Source organism: Indicator indicator, chromosome 6 (assembly GCF_027791375.1).
Source record: "Indicator indicator isolate 239-I01 chromosome 6, UM_Iind_1.1, whole genome shotgun sequence".
NCBI lineage: Eukaryota > Metazoa > Chordata > Aves > Piciformes > Indicatoridae > Indicator > Indicator indicator.
The window spans coordinates 42,787,087-42,811,911 of NC_072015.1; the positions used below are offsets into that span (position 1 = coordinate 42,787,087).

Sequence of the window (24,825 nt, forward strand, 5' to 3'; positions counted from 1 at the left end):
GCTTCTCCTTGCTGAAAGAAAATTGAGTTTTGCTGTTACAAACCTTTTGATTACATCACACCAATTCTCTTCAAACAAAAGATAAGCGAAACGCCAAAGAAAATAAGGTATAGAAGGAAAACATGTGGTATCCTCTTCTTTTTATATTACATTATATTATATTGTATTATATCCTATGAATTATTTATTTTCATATTTTTGTTTGTACTTCCTGAAGAAGGTGCTCCTTGTGTAGAGATTTAGAGTACACTGGGTGCAGAGTGGTGGTTGGAGGTTAGGGTCAGCTTTGCTGTCCGCTCCATGGATTTTACAGGCGATTTGCTCTTTGCTTTAAGAAGAGAAAGTGATATTGGAAAATGTCAGCACTTTTAGATTAAAGCAAAGCACCGTTCACAAAGCCACAAACAAGAAGCAGGACAGAAAGTCCATGGCTTGTAGCTATCCTCGCACCTGCGGAAGAAGTTATAAGATATTCGCTCATCTTGAAGGTTTCCAATGCTCCTTATAAGGCTGTTTTAAACACATACATTTATATACTTAATTATCTCGCCAGGTTGGCTCTGGTGCCCATGAATGTCTTGGCATGCACTGCAAACAACAACACATACAAAGTATTTCAGTCCCAGGGAGGTGAGTATTTTTTGTTTTGCTTTGCTTTTGATTCTTGTCTGTCTTTTTAAACAACATCCAGGTGCCCAAAGGAACAAACTGAAACACTTCCCACCTCAGAGTGGTCTCTGCAAAATCGTTTCCAGCACCATACCTTTGACTGCCCACAACAAAGTAATTTAGTAGCTAAAGAGTGTTCCCTTACAAAACAGAGGAGATATTGGCAAATGTCTGTGCTATTTAAAACACAGGGAATAAAATACTGAAAGCTTTGAAGTATTTGTTTTTGAGAAGTCACATTTTCCCAGACTTTTTTTCTTTTAAAACAATTTATAAAAGTAATGATACATATCATTAATGTAATATGATACATATCATTAATGTAATATCTATCATTATTTCTAAAAGCCTTATATTTTAAATATTTAAGTATGTTATCTGAATAAAAGCATTCAGAACCAGAGTCAAGTGAAATGTTTGCACACCAAATATGCACGAATATGCAGATTTCTTACATACCAAGTCTCAGTGGTTGATAATTCCCTGTTTCCTAAAGAATTACGTTCAGAATTTGAAACATATTATAGAGGTGAAAACCATAAATTGTAACAGGTTTGTGCATGATTAATAGATTTTATAGATGTGCTGTATAGTGGAAAAGGATAAATGTTATTGATGGATACAGACATCAGTTCTATAACAAAGCAATATTGGTATTATAAGTGGTCTGTAATATTGTTGGACATGTCATAGCTCTTTGGTTTGGATTTTTTGTTTGTTTTTGTTTGGTTGGGATTTTGTTTGTTTATTTGTTTGGTTTTAATCTATTAATCATGTATAGGCTGTTTTTTTTTTAAAAGAATTTAATATTAAGGTGAATGTTGGATATTATCATAGCCCAACTAAACATTTCTCACCAAGAATACACACAGTGAAAATTAAATCTCAAGGCAGTTTTCAAACATTTATCAATAAAATATTTCTCTGTATCTACCAATTATGTTTACAAGCATAGAAAGAAGTATTTCTGTTCCTCTTTAATAAATTTTTCCCTTCAAAAATGAGGATTAAACTAAGCCCCATATCTCTGAACACTGCTTCTTCTAGTAAATTCCTGGTGTGAAATGTTGCATACATAGTAGTTGCCATAAAAGACTCTTAGTTCTTTCTCATGTACATAGAACTCCTAAGTAACAGTGATATTTCAGTTGTCCATGTGTGAATTTACTTTCTAAATGAATACTGACATTTAAATGGAAGCATGTCTCAAAGACATGACCAAGATTTTCAATGGCATTCAAGAGAACTTTTGTCCTAGTTCCTACTGAACATAGACAGGAGTGGCAACCCTACTTTTCCCCATCTGTTAGTGCCAGCTTACCTGTACTGTATTGTAACAGTTTGCTGGGCTTCTCAAAACACTTGCTCTGTTATTTGGAACAAGCAAGCAGACAAGCTAATTTGCTGTAATTTCTTCCTGTGTGTTGTTCTCATATAGGTATTATTTGCACGCTTGTGCCCAAGGATCAAATTCAGTTTCTGGTTTTGGTTTTATTGCAGCATGTCTCTCTTTTTTATAAGGTGTAAAATCTGTCATTTGACAGACTTGTTATACTTTTCTTTCCCTGACAAGAACTTAGTTAGAACCTTTGTTTATGTTAGACCATTTAATGATTTTTTCCTTTTTTTCTTCTTTTAGTTAATATAAATATTTTTTGATTTAAGTAGAGAAACACCCAGCTCAAGACAATTTTAAATAGGTCTTTGGAATACATTTCTTCCCCTTAAAATATGTGCAATGCAAATAAGAATAAATACTCAGAAGAATCTCATGGATATTTTTCTTTTAGAGAGCTTTTTTTTTTTTTTTACAATTAATTGCATAATTTGAGAATTTGAAAGCTGTAATATGTTAAAGAGAAACAATAAGATATAAAGCAGATTTGACAAACTATTTCCTGGTGGAAAAAATAGCACTGTAATATTTGTAGGCAAAAGCATTATTTGATTTTTGTTTGGTTTTGCTTGTTTCTTTCAGCACGAAAATCTGTAGATCCCCAAATATGTATTGCATACATACTGATAACCTTTTTATTCATAATATTCAGTCTCTGTATAAGCCACACCCTCCCTCCAATTCATGTCACATGTTTTACATGCATGTTCTTCTGGAACAAGTGGGTGTTTCTTAAAGGACTTAGGTTGTAGCACATGCAGTAAGTACAAAGCAATACTGAATACACAGGGAAAATTTAGGTGAAATACAGCTAGAACAAGTTCAGCTTTCAAGCGATTAGAACTGTAAATCACTGTCAGAAACAGTATCTTCTGTATTGTTCTGGGAACTAATTAGTAGATGCTAATCTTGCATCAGGTCTCTCTTTACTGGTTTAGTTTTTAAAATACTGTCTAACCTAAACTGATAGTTTCACCAATATATCATCTCAAATAAAATTGACTTGCAGCACACAGTGGCATACGTGACTGTTAGGTACACTCTCATCCTTTCATTGATCCCTTTGAAGTACAACTGGAGTTTAAATATATTCAGGACTTTTTTCCCCCTGAAGATGTCTAAAAGAACCTTACGTTTTTTCCTCTCATGAACTTAAGTATTTGTATTTGGAAACTGAAAATGTTGTGTAACAACATTGCAAACACAAAGCCAGCCTTTTTAGATATTTTTTCCTTTTCCTGTTCTGTCACATTTGCTCATATTCTACTATTTTTGTTGCCATCATAATAAAGGACAAGCAAACAGAAGTAGTCAGAAATTTCCATCTTGACTGGGAATTTAAATCATAGAGTGTTCAAATCAGAGATTTATTTTCATTATTTTCAGACTTAAGACAGAGATAAAGTACAGCTTAGAATCAGAATCCAACGTGACCTGGACAGGCTGAGAGCTGGGTGCAGGTAAGCCTTGTGAAGTTTAACAAGGACAAGTGCAAGGTCCTACGTCTGGGGAGAAATAACAGCAGGCACCAGGACAGATTAGGGACTGCCCTACTGGAAAGCAGCTTCACAGAGAAAGACCTTGGAGTGCTGGTGGACAGCAAGTTCTGCATGGGACAACAACGTGCTCTTGTGGCCAGGAGAGCCAATGGGATCCTGGGATGTATCAAGAAAAGTGTGGCCAGGAGGGATAGGGAAGTTCTTCTACCTCTCTACTCTGCCCTGCTGTTACCACACCTGCAATCCTGTGTCCAGTTTGGGGCTCCCCAGTCCAAGAGAGACAGAGACCTGCTGGAGAGAATCCAAGGGAGAGCCACAAGGATGATAAGGGGACTTGAGCATCTCCCCTGTGAAGAGAGACTGAGAGCCCTGGGGCTGTTTAGTCTGAAGAACAGAAGACTGAGAGGGGATCTGCTCAATGTCTATCAACATCTGAGGGGTGGGTGTCAAGTGGAGGGGGTCAGGCTCTTTTCAGTGGTTCACAGTGATAAGACAACGACAAGAAGTTCAAACTTGAACATAGAAAATTTCACCTCAGCATGAAGAGAAACTTCTTTACAGTGAGGCTGACAGAGCCCTGGAACAGGCTGCCCAGGGGGGGTTGTGGAGTCTCCTTCTCTGGAGACTTTCCAAACCCACCTGGATGCATTCCTGTACAGACTACCCTAAGTGATCCTGCTCTGTCAAGGGGGCTGGACCTGATGATTTCTCAAGGTCCTTTCCAACCTCTGATATACTGTGAGACTGTGAAATGCCTCAAAAATACAGAGTGCACAAATTCAGAGTTTTCATGCAGAAGTACAGTTCTGACAGGACATCATAGTATTCCTGGAACTGTGAGTATGATAATGTAAGTAAAAATCTATCAATCTGACTTTAAATCTTGCTAAATCAATGACTCATTTTCCTGCCATTTCTAAAATTATTGTCTAATTAACATAATTGAAGGTAAAAGAAATGTCATTCAAATTCAATAACACTGGGCAAAACTGGATTACAATTGTGTTAACCTTCAAAGACAGTAACCTGGAAGAAGAATGGTAGTATATGCAAATGTATTATTTCTAATCTATTAGTTATAGTTGGTGTCTGGTTCAGGGAGTCTCATGCTTTGACCTATTAGCCATGAGGATCGAATTAAATTCTTCCTCTGAAAAGCCTCTGTGCTGCCTTTTGTCTCCTGCAACTGACATACTTCCAAAAGAGCAAACATCCATGAAATACTTAACCTTTTGCCAAAAAATGCTGTCTTGTGGAAGTGATCACAAATTTGTGTAACAGCCTGAAAGAGTAGTTCATGTCATTAAGCTCTTTGAAACTGTGATTTATTAAAATATGTGGTTGTCTATATCTCGGGAAAATATAGAAAAGATCTATTGATAATTTATTATGATCTTAGCGTTCAAAATAGTAAACCAATCTCTGTCATAAATGCCGAACCATGTTCCATGGCTCATAGCACATGGATCAAATAGCTAAAGTCAATTTTGTTCTGTGAATGAGATTCATTTTAGAGCATCTCAGTATCAAATAAAGCCAGCAGAAGTTATAAATCACTATCAAACCTTAACTAATCCATAAAGTATCCATTCATTACATGTCCAAATCGGATGTCCCTTGCTTTCGCTAAGGGATCAGAAAAAGAATTGTGTAAAAATACATGACATTTTGGGAAGCAAGCAGAAGAAAGGAAGTGCTGATTTCATAATATCATCCATTTATTTTCCACAGATGAACAACGCACTGATTTGTAAACTAAGGAGCTGCCTCAGAGCCTGCAGTCCTATTGTGTCTTATTTGTCAGAATATCTTAGGCAGTTTATCACCTTGAGTCTCAAGCATTTTTCATATACAAGAGTGGAAATTTAGCTTTGTGTTTCCTAAGGTTTGGGAGTTCTTTGGGATGTAACAGCCTCCTGTACTCTGAGGCTCAGTACCTGTCAGAGCCTCTGAAAAATGGACTCTTAGAGTGGCATTTACAATGAGTAGCAGACTTTCATATAAATAACAGAATGAATCTATTAATTCACCAGCACTGCTTTAATATTTTACTAAACATAAAAGTACCCTTGAGTTTTATTTAATTAGTAAGCCACTGTTCACATGGAAATACTACTGCCTGACTAGAGTGCTGGGTTTTTGTTGACTGCTCCAGGAGAAATACAGCCAGTCACATAGAAGTCCATCCTTGATGCATGTATTATGGGATGCCAAAATACACCTGTATATATGTGAAGGTTATATGTTCAGTTTGTACTGAATATGAATTAATTTTGTTGTACTACTGGTTTCTGAAGTCACTTTGGAAGCTTCATTTTGCAGGAGTTTTTGCTAATATTTTCCATCTTTAAGTGCCTGGTTTGTTGTATTGCAATAGTTGTCTTTGCCTTGTAGTGTTACCTTTGAAATAGCCTTACCAGCCTCAGCAGAAGCCATATAAAATCATATTTTTACATTATTTCCATGTAAAGTAAGTAAAAGTTCATTAGATACCTTCCTTAATTTTACTGAAGATATTAAATGAACTACAAATATTTTTGAAAATGGTTGCATTTTTACATCCATAAACATAGGTGAAACCAAGTATGGTTAATTTTATCGGAAGTACTATTTGAATATGTCTCACACTTTGGTTGGTTGGTTGGTTTGGTTTGTTTAAATAGATTTTTCCTCTCTGGCTTATCAATTGCTGTAATTTTTACTTTTCAGCATTTCTGAAAGCTTAGTTACCTATATTCCTCCTCTACTGCTGGAATATGTGCACATATTCAGGAAGAAAAGTTCCCTTCCACAAATGTAAGTCTCCCTTTTCCTCCTCAAGGGAATTACTTCTCACGTGTGTTTAAGATTCTATCACTGCTGTTAGTTGTTGGGGAACTACATGACAAAAGATTAGCAGTATCATCTTCAAGCCTCCCAATGTAGGTACATTTTCTTACACTTCCAGTCGATCTTTTGCCATTTCCTCTACAGTAATCAGCCTTAAACAGTGTGAATTGCCCAGTACTGTCTTGGGCAAACATACTACACAGAGAAAATTAATTAATCTAACATGCCAGAAGAAAAGTTCTGAATTTCTGATTTATGTATTGGGTTTGTATTTTGGAAGAAAACTACTGCTTCTAAATTGATGGAAATTCACAATGGGCTTTGTATTGAATTTCCCTGAAGTCCACTTGGACTTTCTGACCAGCATATTCATCTACTCATCTGCTGTGTGTTCATTTTCTGCCAGTGTTGCCCAAAAGAGCAGCTGAGGAAGAATGATAGGCTCCTAGACTGATGACTATTAATTGGCTTTCACCAAGTATAGTGCCCAGGTGAATAGGGGTATTCAGTCCTTCCACAGGGGAAAAGAAAGCAGCAAACTTTCCATCCCAGAGTGGAGGAGAATATTGTGCCATTGGTTTGGCTCACGAGAACTCCTGCAGCTGTTCCTGGGCTAAGACAGATCACAACAATTAACTTGCTGACAGTTATATCTAAAGTCATGTTCTAACACAAATTGGAGATGGAAATATTTGGCAGGCAAAAAAACAGAGGAGACTTTAAATATAGGTAGCAAGTAGTAAATGGCAAGGTAGCAAGTGGTAAACCTATTCAAGGACAAGAAGTATCAATATAAAGGGAGAAATAAGGAAGAGTGGGACTTTGAATGACTTCTGCAGTTTCACAATACCAAGATAGACAAAAGTATAATTATGGGTATACTGTCATGAACAAACATGGATTTTTACATTCAGGCCACCTTCTACATCATCCCTTACATCAACACATATTTAAGGAAAGATTTACATCTTGTTCCTCCTCTCTAACGTATCTGTGAATTGGGGCTTTCTTTTTAATTCTTCACATAATGATTTTATTCACCTCTCATTCTTTAGCCACTTGACTAGAACAAGGCTTCCTAATTAGGCCATCATGCACTATGAAGAAGCTAAAATGATCTCCAACATCATTCTGAAAAAAAGAAAATTAGATCATCAGTATGATTTGACCTTGTCAATCTTATACCTTGAACAGGAAAGAGGGAGGGTTGACATCCCTAACTAAATAATTGAAGTAGGAAATGCATCAACAGATTTTCATACTCTTCTAATGAAAATAGTCAAAAATCACTGGTGAGTTTGAATATGTTTCTTCAGGAAGATGAACTGGGTAGTGTAGTTGTAGTTTAATTTCTATTCTCTTCTATGTCCTTTATCCTGTAATGCACAGATTCTATTCTCATCAGTGCAGTTCCTTCTCTTTTCAAATGTAGATTTGTTTAAAATGTGTTAATATGTACCTTAAGACTAAATAAATTTGACTTACTAGCATGATTAAGAAATTCTGATACAGTTTTGCATTCACTTCATGACCATCATTCAGTTCTGTCACAGTTATCCTGAGTTTTGTTTAGTTTTTGCTTCCTGGAAACTTATCTTGATCCGAAAGAAAATCTAACTATCTGGACAGACCGTCGCATAAAAATAATAAATAATTAAAAAAAAAAAAAAGCTTCTAAGCATTTAATTTCCTTACAATTTTCATGTGATACACTCATAAAGAAATTTAGAGTAGTAACGTAGCACTACACCCATTTAGTGAAATGAAGTATAGATTAATTTCTCTGGAGGTGATAAGTGGGGCAGAGCCTGTTGAAGTCAAAATGGCTCACACACCTTTCAGTTAGACATATCCTGAAGCATATTTCTCATTCCATCAGCATAAAGCACTTGTGTTTTGTTGTGGTTTGGTTTGTTGGTTTGGTTTTTTTTTTTTTGCTTTGCTTTGTTTTGTTTCTGCCTCAGCCACCTTAAATTTCCTTTGTTCAGCCAAGGATACAGTGAGTTCTTGATGTTCCTGAATTGTTTACTAGCTATGTAATTATGACCACTTCCATTACTATATAAGCAGCAGATACCTTAATTCTCTTCCTTCCTTTAGTTTTTGAGCCTTCCAAGTTCTAAAGTCTCTTTGTGTGTGGGTTGGGTTTTGGTTCGTATTTGCATTGAATATGTCTTCACATGTATAAGTAATGCATTGACTTCAGCTGTTCCCATTTCAGTGACAGAGTACTTTTTGAAAAAATGATTAAGAGAGATGTTTGCAGGTTGTCTGTGAAACATCAGTTTTAGCTATTTAAATAAAACTAACATGAGAGGCAGTCCAATATCCAGGGCCAATCGCAACAGCTAACAGCTGGCAGGGAGGGGGTGAAGGAAGTGCAAACTCAAGCAAATGGAAGCCCTAAATTAGGTAATCAGTATTGTTTCAGAACCACTGGCAGCACGGTTTATGACTGTCATTATCAGCACTCAAGACTTTTCTTTCTCATCTGTCCCTGAAAACCACAGATGTAAAATGTCTTACAAGTTTTTAGTGTGTGACAGAGGAACATACAAACCAGTACATTTCTATTTACCTGTATGAAATGGCTGATTCCAAAGCAAATGCCTGTTTTCATGAATGTCTTGTGCTAACCCATTCTCATCCATTTACTTGCATATAGTTGTGCCCCTTGTAAGTGAAGGCAGGAGCTAAACAAAAATTCTTGATTTGGTTTGATTCTTCTGCTGTTGGAACTAAATACGGCTCCAGTACAAACTGCTCAGCATTTTTAAGATATACATAAATGTGTGCATATTTTATATAAGACACATTATAGTGAATCTCTAAACCAAACTAGCTGTGACAGATATGATAAATTGCAGTGGGAGATCTGTCTGAAGAAATGTAGACCTGAACTTGTCTTTTTCTTCCTGTGCCTTTTGTACCCTGTTTCTCCCATCTTCAATGAGAAAAAAAAAATCTGAAGTGGGATGATACTTAATATTACTCTATCATCTTTAACAGCACTATCACACCAAGAAAAATACATACAAAGGGGCTTATTATAACAGACATAAGAAAAAATGTCATTCTTTGTAAAGGTTTCAGTTGAGATGTTCAGTTTCTTTTCTTGCTTTTCACACCTGACACTGCCTAGGCTTATGTTTAACACACAGTCAAACTGATCTCCTTCTATTTATGCCATTTATCTAAGAGCTATTTGCTTAGAACTCAGGTAAGCTCCTATTTATCTGAATCCATCAAAATGGATGAGTTTCTTTTCTTCTGTCTGATTCCTAGATGGTAAGTGTCTTGAGTCAGGGACCCCATTTCTTCACCTGCTGAATAATGCAGTTGTTTCAGAGATTAGTACAGTGCCTCTGACTAACAGAACATACCTCTCTCTAAGGGCTATGACTCACAAGGTCTCAATGGTTTTAACTGGAACAGCTTAAAATGATAGTGTCTCTGTCTCTGTCCTTCTACCTCCCACTCTTATGGAAATTAAAACTTCCAATAATAGGAGTTATACAAGCAAACTCTGCACCACTTCTTCGTCTACATCAGTTTAGCAATGCCATACTTTATCAGTTGTTATCAAGGCTTCATTTCATGCTCAACACTGAACTAGGAGAGCTGAGGAGCAGGCACCTATTGCCTTCTTCCATCCAGGTTTGAAGCAATAGCTTCTGATTAGGGCAAGACAGAGACGTTGAGTAGAAATATTTTAAACTGTAAGATCTAAATGAGAATTAAAATGTCAAAGCCTTCACTCTTATAATTTCTGGAATATAAATGAAATACAACATTATCATCTGTACAACCATAGTGTAATAATTTGAAAGTGGTTTATTGTGAGAAGTATTGGTTTATTGTGTGAAGTATTCATGCCAAATCCTGTAGTAGTTCTATCCTCTTCACATTCTATATTGTTGAATTTTTGTACTTTTACTTCTGATTATTTTTACCTTTCTTATTATACTTCTGAGATGTGGAATCAGTCATAAGGATGGAATGTCATTAATCACTATTCAAAGACTCTTCAATATAAGAAGGTCACCAATCAGTATGCATTGTATGCATGTCAAAAATGCAGTAGACTACAAAATAGGTAATCAACCTGGTTTTTTTGGTAGAGATTTAAACAGGCACAATGCCAGTTAACCATATTCTTAAACTAGCAAGGTGGATCAGCCTGAAACACCCACACACAGAGAGCAAGTTGTGCTGCCAAAACTGTGCTTGCAAATTCCTTATGATAAGGTGAAATGAAGCGTTTGGGGCAGAGTCTTCTCTTCATGAGGACAGAGGAAATGTCATCAGCTGCTCTTCAAATAACATCCAGTTTTATCATCAATAAAACAAGATTAATTTTTACTGTAGCTGTAAAGATGTTTATATGTCTGAAATATCTTTGAAGCTCATGAATTATTTAATCAAATGGAAAATTTTTGTCCAAAGAATAAGAAAATACTAAGAATATTGAGCATTCTAGCTAGTCCACCGTAAGAGTGAGACCCCACCTGGAGTACTGCGTCCAGTTCTGGAGACCCTATTACAAGTAGGTGCTGGAAGGTGTCCAGAAAAGGGCCACAAGGATGATCAGAGGGCTGGAGCTCCTCTCCTATGAAGACAGACTGAAAAAGTTGGAGCTATTCAGTCTGAAGAAGAGAAGGCTCTAAGGAGAGCCTTCCAGTATCCTAAGGGGGCTACAAGAAAGCTGTAGAGGGACTTTTTAGGGTGTCAAGTAATTACAGGACTAGGGGGAATGCAAAAAAAAACAAAAAAAAAAAAACACAGAAATGGGTAGATTCAGATTGGATGTTAGGAAGAAGTTTTTCCCCATGAGGGTGGTGAGACACTGGCACAGGTTGTCCAGGGAGGTGGTGGAAGCTTCATCCCAGGAGGTTTTTGCAGCGAGGCTGGATGTGGCTGTGAGCAACCTGATGTAGTGTGAGGTGTCCCTGCCCATGGCAGAGGGGTTGGAAATGAATGATGTTTGAGGTGCCTTCCCACCCTGACAATTCTATGATTCTATGATTCTATAATCCAAAGATAAACTCTGGGAAAAAAATGATCAAAGCTACACAAAAAAATCTTAAACAACAAAACCCACCACCAAGAAAACACCTTCCCCCTGAATCTAAATGAGCTAAAAATAGAAGTTTTCAGGTATTTCCCTTCCCTTCATTCTGCTCTGAGACTGTCCTAAACTTTTATAGGTGGTATCAGCTGGATAAAAATTAAACTCATTTCATAATACACTCTCACTTTGTGAGTAGAGAATTCATCTTCATCCTCAGGCTTGAGCCAATGTTTTTGCTATTGTAAATTCATGCCATTCTTTTCGTGTCAGCAGTGCACCATAAAGAGGAAATATCCTGTTTTATATCTCAAACAAAAATGTCCACTGCTTTGCTGTGTATGTGTCAAGTAACAAATAGGTTGTGCTTTGAAGCAAGGAAATACCATCAGTTGTTTCAAAAGCAGGCACTGTCACATATGCTGCAATCTCTGATGACAGAATGTAAGATTGCTGATTGTGTAGCAATGAAAAGCTATTTGAGGTGACAAATAACTCAAAAGCATTTATTTCTTTGCCCCTGCTTTTTTCTTTCTTACTTTTCTCTCTCTCTCTTTTTTTTTTTTGTGTGTGTGTGTAGCCCATCTGCAATCTTTTCAGTGAAAAGATTTTCATGAAATAAAGTTATATCAGACATATGGAAAAAAATGACTGGGATTCTGCCACTCAAAGAACTCCTGCAGGGTCTGCTACCAGTTCTTTGTGCATCAGTTTTGTTCTAAACACTAGGTGAGTCTGAAATGTTCATTTTTAAATAGCTAAAAGAAAGGAAGATATGTGATTAAGTGCATAAGAAGTAATGACAAAGGGACAGAGAAATATACTGGTAAGGTTACTAAAAGAATAAGAAAGAGCTCAGTATGGATTTGTGTAGATAACATTACAGAAGAAAGTGCAAAATGAGTTTCTTAAACTTTATGTGTTTAGTTTTTGCTGTGTCTGTCCTCATTGTTTCTGAATTGGCTTCATATGAGGCAAATATGTAGTGCAGCATCCAAAAACGGTTTTCCATCTTTCATGCCTGTAATATGAAAGGTATTTAAAAAAGCAACTATTCAAGTATAGTCCAGGCTTTTTTAAAAATAAAAGCTAGAAATCTGTCATGGAGTCTTCTTTCCTATCTAATCTGCCATTACCCACTTTTGCCAATTCCCTCTTACCCCTATTTGTCATTAGCTAAGTTGATTTAACATTTCTTTCTAAACACCATCACTTTTACAGGAATATGTATTAAATGGAGATATCACATGTTTAAGAACAAAATCTATTATTATCTCAACAAACCTGAGAAGACCATGATTTTCTTCTATGATTCAGTATTAGTCTTTAACCATGGGCATAACTAAAGATGAAAACAGTATCTCTGATTTCAGAGAGTATATGTTTGAGTTTAAATATACCCAGTGCTCAGGCTGGCATGGGCATGTGGGATTGACTAACTGCTAAAACATCTAGAACAACAAAAATGAACACGTGTTGTTTGGTGAGTGCTTTCCTTTCTTAGTTCCTGAACCTGTATTTTTGTAAGAGAAATAGAAATTCATAGAAAGGTGACAGTGGTACAGTATCAGAAAATGGCAATGACAGTGAGGGATGATTACAAAAAGTAGATAGAACTTCAGACCCACCAAAATGAGTTTGTTCATTACTGGATTCAGCTGGGCTAGGCACGAGGAACAGCAGTTTAAATACTTGTATTCCTTTGGATCTATCAACAAGTCTGTGCACATAAGAAATTAGGGTGGGTACTTCTTGAAAGAAACATAAGGCAGTAGTGAGTTCATTCCGTACTGGAAACACTGACCTAAAGAAAGGAGTTCAGCTGCTGTTAAGATCTTGCTTAGTCAATGAAGTTATTTGGAATAGAGTATCATTTCTCAGAAGATGCTTTCAGTTTCAGGGTCAACATGGATAGAATTTATTTCGTTATTTAAGAGAAGTTTAAAAAGTGGAGTGGGATTGTGTCAGAGAGAACCAAAGTAGAAGTTTCAACTTAAAATAGAGATTACATCCTATACAGGTGTAAAATGGGATAGTCCTTGCTTCATCTTTTTGGAAGAATTTTTGAGAATGGCTGAATAAAAGGTTCAGAGCAAAACTCTCATTAGCATTTGCATTACTGCAGTCTTAAGGAAAAAGAGAGTTGACTTTCTGCAACAATCTCAGTAACATCTGCTGCCTCACAACCTCATGCATGCTCACAGTTTCTAAAACAGCAGCCACAAAAGTCAAAGTCCTTCCCTTAGTGAACAAAACAGTCATGTTGGCTGTCACCATGGTGGAGGCTAGAGAAGACTTTTTTGCCCAAGAGGATTCCAGACTTTCATATCCAAGAAGATTCCAGACTTTTATATCCAAGAAGATTCCAAACTGGACACAAAATCTGTGCTAACAATAGGCTGATATAAAAGATTCCTGGATTTTGTAGATAAAAAGGAGACTGGAAGAAATGTTATCACTTTATTAGCATCAACAGATTGAAGAAATATGTTTCCATACTTTTTTTTTTTTTTCATTCCTGATCAACTTCTTTTTTGCCTGATGATAAACTTCTCAGTGTGATTTATGATGCCAAGAATCCAGATCATTCTGTCTCAGACAAGGAACACCTTCTTCTTCGTGCTTTTTTCAAGTCACTCACTTCAGCTCTGCCATCCTCACAGGAACAGTTTCAGTATGTAGTTAGGATAATAGTTGAATAGGTTACTTCAGGAAAAAAACAACAAAAAAAGTGCTAGAAATGTGAGTCAGTATGTAAGTAGCCAGAAAATTGACTTAATCTCACTTCTTCATTTGAGTTCTCTCAGCCTGATCCTCTCCAGTCTGAAAACAAACTAATGTCTTTGAGTGCTTTAACGCAGCATTGGCAGAACAGGAAGAGTTTGGGGGATTATACAAGTTCTCAGCACAGCAAATTTGGCAGCCTCTTGTGTTGCTGTAAATGTGACTTGATTGTAGATACAAAAGTTTCTCTAGATTTATATCCATGAAACAGTGAGACTTGGTGAAGCCTGTGGATAATGTAGCTTCCTTTTACCTGAATTAATTGCAGCTCTTTTACTTCTCTTAGCTGCAATATTGTTGAGATGTTGCACAAGTCTTCGTGATAGTTTTATATTTTTACCATTGAATCAAGATACATTGTTATGAACTGTGTAGCAAAAAAATTGTCTGTCACTACACCTACATAGGACACTTTCTGGATATATGCGGATTAGCCTCTAAGATTATTCACATGCCTGTTAATTTGTGATGGTTTACTTTATCTTTTGCAGCCCATGAATACAAAATGCAGGCTCAAGCTGTGTTAGATGTGACTTTTGCTTTCCTGATTGTTTTGACATTGAAGTAGACACTTAGTGCTTCTCAGCACTATTATCTGAAGACTGTCTGGGGGAGGTGTTCTCTTTATCTCCTTCTTCCTATACTGATTCTGCATTTCACTACCAATAACAAATATCTTTACACTCACATAGCATTTTTCAGAGCAGTGCAGAACACTGAATGGATCTCATATTACTTTAATTTGTCAGCCCATGCTATATATAGCCCTCATAGTTGACACAGGTACTTTTAATTTTGAGTAAAAGAGGGGAAAGGTAGGAATATCAATCCTAAATAGGCCATGACTCTAAACTGCTTTTCTACAGCAACCTATTAAACATCCATTTTTAAGAAACATGTACAATTTTGCAATCTGCTTCAGTATAGAAGGAATTTAAAAGTGCTAACTACCTTTCAAAAATAAGTTTTGGGGACTAAATGTTTATATAATTAGACTCTGTATTTCTTAGAGGCCAAGATCTTCAGAAATAACTGAATATAGATTTCTCATTAATTTTGCAGTGTCATGTTTCCCTCTGACATGAAAACATTTCTCATTAGTCTGCAAGCATGACAGCAAAATTTATTGCTTGGCAATAAGTATGCACTAGCTCTCAAACATTGCAAAATATTTGATACAATATGATTAATAGTACATCTCTCTTCAAACAGGATTGCTGAAGTCAATGTATTTCTCAATGTGAACAAATATGTCACAGTTGCTCCCCATGTTTTTCAAATACAAACCTGTGGTTAACCATAATATGTTTGTATTTGACTAAGCTTCTGAGTTCTAGACTGGGTAGATACATCACTTATGTGTAACCACACAGAAGTCTTATATGTGAATATGTAGTTTAGTTGTAGATGTTGAAGAAGGGAAGGGTTTCTAATTTGACAGTATAAGGAAATTGTGGTGATTCAATACCACAAAAAGAAATTGACTATCCATGACACCTTCCTTCTGCTTTTCTGAGGTTTCACAACTGTTGTTTTTCCTTCCTCAGCTGAAGCTGCTTCTCAAAATTACGTAGAGCTGACAACCTCCACTGGCTTGTTCCTGTGGATATTTCTATTAGCATGGAGTGAGTGTAAAGTGGAGTGAAAATGAAACTCACAGCTGGAAAATCAGGCTCGGAGTTTCTCAAGTAAAGGAAAGTAAATATGATGAACAGCGAAACTGATATTCATCAAAAACACCACTGTGTAGCAAGTGACCATTAACATTGAAATTAAACCTAATGCAGATTCCTAGTACTCCTTGTTTCTTTAGTAGATGAGTGTCATCTGTGATGAACATAGTATTAATCCATGCTTAATCATAAAGCAAATTAATAAACAAAATTATATTTCAATCTGATTAAATTTGAAAATATTTATGGTTGAGATTGTCTGTACTTTATCTGCAGCAATCTTTGCTCAAGGAGAAAAATAGGGATTAAGTTTTTCTATGTTTATTTTTTTTTCACAGGGACCTTTCCATGAAATAACCTGCTAGCTCTGCAACAAGAAATATCCAAATGTCCAGTAATCAGGTAAGATATTGCTTGGAATAAATACATAAACAATATTATGTATCAAATTATTTATCCAAAGTGATTTATTAGCTTAGGTATTCTGTGTATTCTTTGTCTGCAATGCAATGTAGTCTGTAGTTACATATTTCATAGACCTGTTAACATAAAACTGAAGAGAAACCACTCTATGGAGAAGTCTACAACTTTGAAATGTATGAGTACAATAGAAAATAAGTGGTTTATACATTTCTCTGGAATGTTAGAATGCTCTATATGTTCTACATATTCCATGCTGCTCTATGTTGTTTTATAGTCAACGTTTTTCTATATTGCTCTATGATATGGTAAATAATCATTTAACATATCATCATATAACAATATAATCATATATTGCTATATATATATATATATAACATGCAGATATGTTATAATCTGTAATTAAATGTATTTTCCTTATCAAAATGCTTTCCTAACAGTAAGACTGTAAGATGGAAGTGATTTCACAGTACATGTGCTATGAAATTTGATCTGTTCCTAATGTTGGCTTTGATAACTTGGCATTTGCTATCAGAAAAATGATACATCACAGCAAAGTAAAGTAGCTTCTGTTATGTATTTTAAGCCAGGTTGTGATATCCTGCTCTACATTGGGCTCTTAGTTTAAATAGAAGTAACTCAGAACTGCTTAAATTCAAACAGTTCATTTTCCAACAGATTTTTGGTCTTTCACAGCATGTCTCAATTTTTATGTAGTAGTCAGCAGCTACCTGCATATGCATGTCCTGCTGCATTGTGGGAGTTTTGGACTATGCCTTTACAATTTTTCACAGATCTTGAGCTGAGCAGAAAGTAGTAAAATGTAAATAAATCACTATTGGGTGTAAAAAGTACAATAATGATTATTCTAAACAATTCCATTGGAGAGAGATCTACCATAAGATTTGGTTCCCAAAACAATTTCTCTCTGTTCTTGCTTCAGGCTGGGAGATACTGTGTGCTTCTGCTGGCTTCTGCTTCACTTTGGCTGCATCCTTTTTATTTTGGCTTCTTCTCTCTCTTTTCCCTTGTGTACAGGAGGGAAAGGGGATGGCAGGGAGGGAGAAGCTGTTGCAGCTCCCCTGGTCTTTGGCCAGGGGCTTCCTAGTGCTGTTTGTTAATTGTAAATACCTGTAAATATTGTAAATCCTGTATATTTTGTACATATTCTGCATCTCATTGCACACTGTAGTTTTGCTTGTGAACACAGCTTCCATTTGCTTCCACCTGAGCTAGTCTGGCAAAGATAATGTTGGAAGGGAACTTTCAACCCACTACATGCATAACTGAATTTTACTGTATCAGTGTAGATAATGCAGACTTATATTGCTTATTGCGTATTTATACAGTGCTGTAAAACTCTCCCAAACAACATGTCCAGTATGTTAATTTCTGCATGACAGGAAACTGAAACATTGCCATTTTTATGTTGATTCAAAGCCAGTGGTGAAGCAACTGAAGATGACAAATCCATATTCTCTGACAAACCCATGGCCACTCTAATGAAGAAACAATGTGTTATATCTAAGGTCTGCTTAGATTTAGGGGTCAAATTCCTTATGAAAATAGGATTGACACTAAACGCTGATATAAAAGTTAACTGGCTGGTGTAAAGTGACTTAGAAAGAAATGTTTCTGGGTGGGTGTTTTGTTTAACTTCTCATGAAGAGCATATTCAAATGAGATGAGTCATTTGCTGATATTCATGCTCTGTCCACACATACTACAGGGTAAGCTTAGCTTTGATTAGAGAGCTAACCTAGGGAGGATAAAGTCAGTAGAGACACAATTCTCATACAGGGCTTTAAGGCTTTTTGCTTCTTCTGTCCAGAAACTTATCCTTCAGCTTTTAGAAAGTAAGGAGATAGCAGCAAGAATAGAGCCAGAAAGAGGGAGGAATAAATGAGCACCACACTTTTCCTAATCACAATTGCTGGTTACCTTGTTCAGTTAGCCTCATTTTACATGCTGGCAAGCAATCAAATGAAAGCTCAAAATGCTTTTCCATACCTGATTGTGGACTTTTGTTGGGGATTTTGGCTGCTGCTTCAGGGCTAGAGGTGGCATGCACACGCTGGCTGGCAGAGTTATGGATGCTACTTGGAACAGCTGCTGAGATGTTTTTGCGCGGTTTCGTGTCTTGCAGCCACATCGGAGATGCCTCAAAGGCTTGCATTCGCCGAGAATGGCTATTAGCATTGACTTTCAGAAATGCCTGGGCCTTGTATTCTTGAAGGTCTCCATAGTTGGCATCAGTCACCCTGCACTGATAGAAGCCTTCATCCTTTTTTCTCACTTTTGAAATCTGCAGCTTGTGGGAGATGTCATTCCCTTGTACTTTCACTGTCTGCAAATTTGCCGGGAAAAACAGACAAACAAACATATTATCAGATATCACTGCTTCTCTGGGAAAACTCTACTAAGGTAGAGTCTGTCCAGAGAAGTCAAGTGACAAATTAATCAATGGTGTGATTGCGCTTAATACAGGGAATCTGCATCAAGGATGAGTATGGCAACTTCTTTCCACAACTGCTTAGGTGGTATCCTCAGAAGCACTAATTGTTTGATAAATTGAAGAGCAATACTTGTGAACAGGTTATTGCTTTAAGTTACTGGATGGACTTAACAGCCTGTTTTGTTCTATCCAGCTCTGAATTTATACTTGTCAAATTGAATTGAAAGTAAGGATTGTACTTCAAGCATGACATATGCAGTATTAATTGCACAGAAAGTGCTGCATAGTTATTTAAATCGTATTCAGTCATATTATATCTACTGAACAACTCATATTCAGCAAAAAGATTAAAAATGTTTCATATGAATTCATAGAGTATCTGTATGTCATTTTCTGCCTTCATTTACTCTCATGCAGTATCTGCAAAGTGAACAGTGTGGCATAGCACTAGTGACAGCAACAGGATTTGTTTTGGGTTTTGCATTTGAAATTTAGGAATTGTTGCACTCAGCATGTATGCATGGTTTCAGTTTATGCTCATTGTCTTATAAAACAACAGAAATGGTGAATTTTAACTCATTAAACAAACAAACAAAAAACTGCCACACAACATTTAGTATATTTTACCATTTCTTTAATGAATATACTAAATGCCTTAAAAGTTTACTCTCCATTTCGTGAGGATGCTGTCTATATACTGTTCCAATGGAGTAGTACCCAAAGACTACATGTGGGCCTCATTTGAAAGATAGTCTACAAATGTAATTGAAGATATGGTCCATGATGCAATTGATAGTGTATTGTGAGAAATATAAGAAATGTAAGTATGGCTAGAATATATCTCTATATCATCCATCTATATCTATAGCTATATCTCTGTCTATATCATCTCTATCTCTATCTACCTCTATCTCTAGGTATATATCCTTGATTAGAATGTATCTGAATCCTCATTTATGAATGTCTTTCAACTATACCTAGCTGTACTTTGATGTGATGTAACTACTTGCTTAGCTACTTGCACGCATCAAAGAAAAGCCAAGTAAAGGATTTAATGGAAGCTATTCAGCTCTATCTGTTGCTGGTTTAAACTCTGCTAGTACTTAGAAGCCGTCTGCAGCTAAAATGCACTTCTGAGGGGATTGTGTCTGAGAACAGGGAAATGTCTTGAGCTCATAAGAAACACTCACGCTACAGCATCTGCTAAGCAGCTGTGTCTTTCCACTGCAGTGAGCACCACACCATGGCTCCACCCCCATACATTTCTTGGGACACTGAGGAAGGAGGATCTGAGTTCTTCTGAGGTGAGGGGATGTGGCTGTATCTGACTCAGGATATGGGTCTCTTGAGGAAGGTATCCTGTCCCTGGACAAGAGCTGGAAAACTGTTGCTGATAGTTTTGTTGAGATGATGTTCTGTTTTGATCTCCAAATGGCAGATTGGTACTCTGAATCAGACACCCACTCTCCTAAGAAATTCTCAGTGACCAAGAGTGGAGATTACTCCCAATAGGGAGGTCTTCTCCAAAGACTTTCCTGGGATTTTTTCCCAGCCAGCAGATATGGTTTGCAAAAGCAGTCATGTAAATTGTTTCACACTGCACTTGAAGGAAAGTGCAGCTTCACAGCCAAATTTCAGCCTTAAAACTAGCTTTGGAACCCTATGATAGACCCAGCAGTTGTCCAAGGTAAATGAAAGCAAGAGGTACAAGGATGGGTGCAGATATCTGCTTCTTGGGATGGAAGAGGGTCTGCCAGTCTACGGCCCGGGCCTCGCTGGCCGATGCCCTTTGTACCCAGATGTCCCCACGGCCGCAGGCTGCATGGGGCAGAGCTGTCCTGGCACCCTCCGCCAAGGCCGCCGAGGAAGCAGCTGCGTGCTGCGGCCACTTGGTCACTTCAGCTTGCGGTGCGGATAGGGAAGGGATGCGGACGGGGTGACAGCCTCGCCGTCCCCTGCCGTGCCCCGCCGTGCCTGCTGCGAGGCGGCTGCCGGCAGCTCCTGGGATGGGCTCTGGCTTAGGAAGGACCCCCCCGGCCGGCGGCGGCTGCCGGCGCCGTGCAGCGCCACTTACACTGATCTTCGTGCCGTCGCTATCCAGGTCTCGTTCGGGCAGGAGCTCCACCTGCAAGGAAAGGAGCGCTGCCGTGGGTCGCCGGCCCCGGCCCGCCCCTCCGCCGCGGGTGTTCCATCTGTGCCCCGCGGCCGAGCCCCGTGAGCAGCTCTCCGCGTGTGCCACCTGCGGGCAGCGCCGGGGAAAGTCGGCAGCTGTCGCGGGGCATTGCCCTACGGACCCGGCGCCCCCCGCCTAGCACGAACGTCTTTTCAGGGTGGTGGAAAGTCGAGACTGGTGCAGAGGTGGCAGCGCTGGAAGGGATGAGCGTCCCTGGATGACAACGTAAGTGGGCATGCCCCAATCTGTCCTGCTGAAATACTGCTGTTATATGTTATTTTTTTTTTGTTTGTTTTTTTGAGACATTGGGTTTCCCCTGCATCCCCCCTCTAAGTGTGTGCCCTCCTGTGGCAGCTGCTTCCAACGTGACTGCAAGAGCTGTAAATTGGAGGGTATGTGTAGAAATTTGACATTTGGGAAATCAGACATTGTCACAAAGAGCAGCCTCTGAACAACTGCTTTTCAAATGGAAGAAAACAAAACCCAAAAACCCCAAAAACCAACAAAAAAACCCCAAACCAGTCTTGGAAAGCCAAGTGGTTTTGTGGTTTTGCATCCTTGGAGTGACAAGCACCAAAATCATCCCTTGACGTGGGCAATTTTCTCTGCAGGTTACTGCACTGTTATATCATGGTCAAAATTAAGTCCCCAGGGAGATCTAGAACATTCTTCTGATCCCTCCCTCTCCCTTTCTTCTCTCCTTCCCTCCATTCTTCTCAATTCCAGGGTGGTTTGGGGACCTGGTGGTGGAGGATCAGTACCTGAGTGCCTGTCACCTCAGCTTCCGCCTCTTGGTCCTCATCTGCCCGCAGAAACCACCACTGGATTTCGAGGTATACCGAAGTGGAACCACTTTGGAAAGCACAAGACATCTCCACATTCTGCCCTTCACTGGCTGTGACATTTTGGGGAAACTCGGTGAATTTTGCTGCAAAACAAATATAATCCTGTTACCTACTTATTGTTTGTTCTCTGCTTTTAGAATAGTAGAATCACAGAATTGTTTTGGTTGGAAAAGAACTCTAAGGTCATTGAGTCCAACCACCAAGTTGCGTTTTTAATTCTGTCTCCCTCTTTTTTCAATTCTGTTTTCTCTTCTTTCCTGATTTTCCAGTTTCCTCACACATTATCTCCCCCAGTTTCTCTCACACCCAGGTAAGCCTTTCTTCCCTTATGCACAAATTTTTCTTCTTTACACTCTCAGCTCATGAGAAATTCTATAAACCCCTCTTGCTTGCTCCCATGGATTAATAAAGTTTCTTGTAATGAGTTGCAAATGCCCTCAGGGAGATTGACATATTTCACTAGGTTCACTGAAGGATTTTGTCAAAGACCAATTTGGTAGAGGGAAAAAACCCTAGACTGATTTATTATATTTTGCAGGAGCTGGAGTAGTGTAAATTGCTAAGCCTTCCACAGCCAGCTGGAGCAGCTGTTGGAAAGAGAATTCTTCTGAGGTGCAGGTTATGACCACTCATCCAAATGCCTGTTTCAAAGGCTTCACCTGAGTTAGTTACTCTTTCTGAAAGCCTCTGCTTGCATAATTAGACCAAGATGCAGTACATCTTCTGTTTCTCAGTTTTGACAAATGCTTTCAAGCCCTGACCTCCACCGTGATATCCCACTCCTCTAACAAAGAGGATATGCCTATTTCAGTACACCACTGATAGATTTACAAACTAATCCTGATGGACACAGTGCAAGGCACCAGCCCTTTAAGTCTCACTCTTTACTTCCCTCTCACCCTTTCCTATAGTGTACTTTAAAACATTCTAACTTAATGAAGTAAAACAGTCAAGTGGGAGGGGGGGGGGGGGGGGGGGGGGGGGGGAGAGTGGCTACATATAAACAATGTAATAAACAAAACCTTTGTGTTATGCATTGCTGCATACACTGGAGCACATGATCATGATGCCACAGAAATGTTGGCTGCTTCTTTCTTTATTCAGTGTTACTAGTTAACACAGATTTGATGGGAGAGCATAGCAATACACTCAAGCAGTGTTACTTCATTCCCCTTTTACATTTATGCCTGACAATAGATACTTAGAAAAGCCACTGGCTTTACATTTCATGGTGTCTTTGGCTACTGAAAGTGACAAAAGGACTGTGCATTTTTTACATTCGGGGCTTGTAAGTTAGTTTGGGTGTTGTTTTATTTTTCTTTTGCTTGTTTGCTCGTTCCTTCCTTCCTGGTCAGATCATTTGAGCAGTGTGGGGATGCAAAGGGGAATACTGCCAGCCTTCCTCCCAGTTACACCGCTAAGAACAAGCTGGCACAGGCTCGCCGACAGGGAGCTGCAAGCAGGGAACAGTGGACAGCGGGAACGGGAAGCAGGCAGTGGCAGTGGGCAGCAGGAGGGGGCAGCGAGCAGCAATCACGACAGTGGGCAGCAGGTAGCAGGCGGCAGGCGAGGGCAGCAGTCATCGGTCAGTAGGCGAGGACAACGGGCAGCGGACAGTGGACGGTAGGCAGCGGACAGCAGATGGGGACGATGGGCAGGGGGCAGCAAGCAGTGAGCGGACAGAGGGCGGGGGCAGTGGGGCAGGGGCGGCTCCATGCGATCTGTCCATGGTGCTGACAGCGCCGCTGCAGACTCGAGGTCCCAAACAACTGCTCCTGCAGAGCCGGGGCTGCTTGAAATGCAAGGCGCGCCTTTAGGCGAGTGAGGAAGAAGGCACAAGGGTAGGGGAGAGGTCTTTAAAGACCCTTTTTTTTTTTTTTTTTTTTTTTTCCCAGTTGCCGAAGGGGCAGAAATACACAAAGTAGAAATGAATGCCGAACTGTGAGGATTTCAGGATAACAGGAGAGGAAAGGAGTCACAACATGAAAGAAGGCTGCATTATTTTAAGAAAGGCATTAGATTTAGCCATCCAGTACTTGGTATGAATGCAATAATTGTGCAGGCATGGGTAGATGTTTATTGGATGTGTACATGCATATACAGAAACATGCACAAACATATACATTCACCAACACCCATCACCCCATTACTCTTCTGCAAGGTGCCTGCTACGTCTCTCTTTGAAATCAGGTAAAGGAAGCCTTATTTATTTCCACTTTGAGGAAACCTCTCACTTATTTTTCTGTTTACAGACAGATTTTAAGCCAAGCATAAACCTGATGTTTAGTATTCTCACCAACCATTGTGGTTGGTTTCCATCTTTTGATTCACTCCTTCTTCATTCCCCCTTACCTCCCCCTCCACCCCCCTTTCTCCCCCCTCTAGTTCTCAGTCTGTTTTAGCATATAAAACCACACACACATATTTGATAATAAGTGATCTTACCTTGGGTAGAAAGTCCTTGCTGGATATACATTACTGAAAAGAAAATAAATCCAAAATAAGCTAGAAAGATTCCCATCATTGCAAGACGAAGAAGTCACATCAGGCTAACAAAAGCCAAAGGTGCCCTCAAAAAAGGAGAACTGATATGTCAGTGTACGTATGTATTTCTAAATATCTCAACAGAAAGAGATTTTAAAATGTTATAGAAAGACTCTGTGTTCTATCCCCAGCTGCAACGTTGGCAGCATTCTGCTACTCAGTGGAGTCTTTTTCCTTGAGAAGAGTGAGTGTTGTAATACAGTGTGGTTCAGATGAGCTGTCTCAGGCGCTGTGCTGCTGGAAGTCTAGATTCAGACTGAAAAAAAAAAAAAAGCAAACCCCCAAAAAGTGGGTATCAGCTGCCTCCTGTGAATTTTTTTCAGATACCTGGCAGCTTCATCCAGCATCAGCTCTTGCTGCTCAGGATGGCATGATGACTGCCCTCCCTACACACTGAAACAGCTTGGGAAGAGGGGAGTGGGAGAAAGAGGGGGGAGAGAGAGGGAGAGCGAAGACTACTGTGCTTGTAT

At 38.7% G+C, this 24,825-nt stretch overlaps 1 protein-coding gene across 2 annotated transcripts; it reads right to left on the reverse strand.

Annotated features, from left to right (window-relative positions):
- Nucleotides 1–239: 239 nt before the first annotated feature.
- On the reverse strand, nt 240–24,335 carry VSTM2A (V-set and transmembrane domain containing 2A). 2 transcript variants are annotated; one of them, XM_054381887.1, is made up of 5 exons: nt 24,257–24,335; nt 21,728–21,894; nt 20,868–20,918; nt 18,349–18,685; nt 240–328 (listed from the first exon to the last, which is right to left on the reverse strand). In XM_054381887.1, exons 1-5 carry the CDS (start codon nt 24,333–24,335, stop codon nt 240–242), a joined length of 723 nt encoding a protein of 240 aa, XP_054237862.1. The 2 variants fall into 2 exon arrangements, with proteins under 2 accessions (XP_054237862.1, XP_054237863.1); XM_054381888.1 differs by lacking the exon at nt 240–328 and adding an exon at nt 374–450.
- Between the last annotated feature and the right edge of the window lie 490 nt (nt 24,336–24,825).

What these genes read in the sequence shown, in the direction of transcription:
- VSTM2A (XM_054381887.1), bottom strand. Translation starts at nt 24,335, where the DNA reads ATGATGGGAATCTTTCTAGCTTATTTTGGATTTATTTTCTTTTCAGTA. An exon ending in CTGAGGTGACAGGCACTCAG is followed by an intron (nt 20,919 to 21,727) that starts GTACTGATCCTC and finishes CTTTCCTTGCAG; the next exon opens with GTGGAGCTCCTGCCCGAACG. An exon ending in CAACAAAAGTCCACAATCAG is followed by an intron (nt 329 to 18,348) that starts GTATGGAAAAGC and finishes CTCTTCTTAAAG; the next exon opens with CAAAGAGCAAATCGCCTGTA.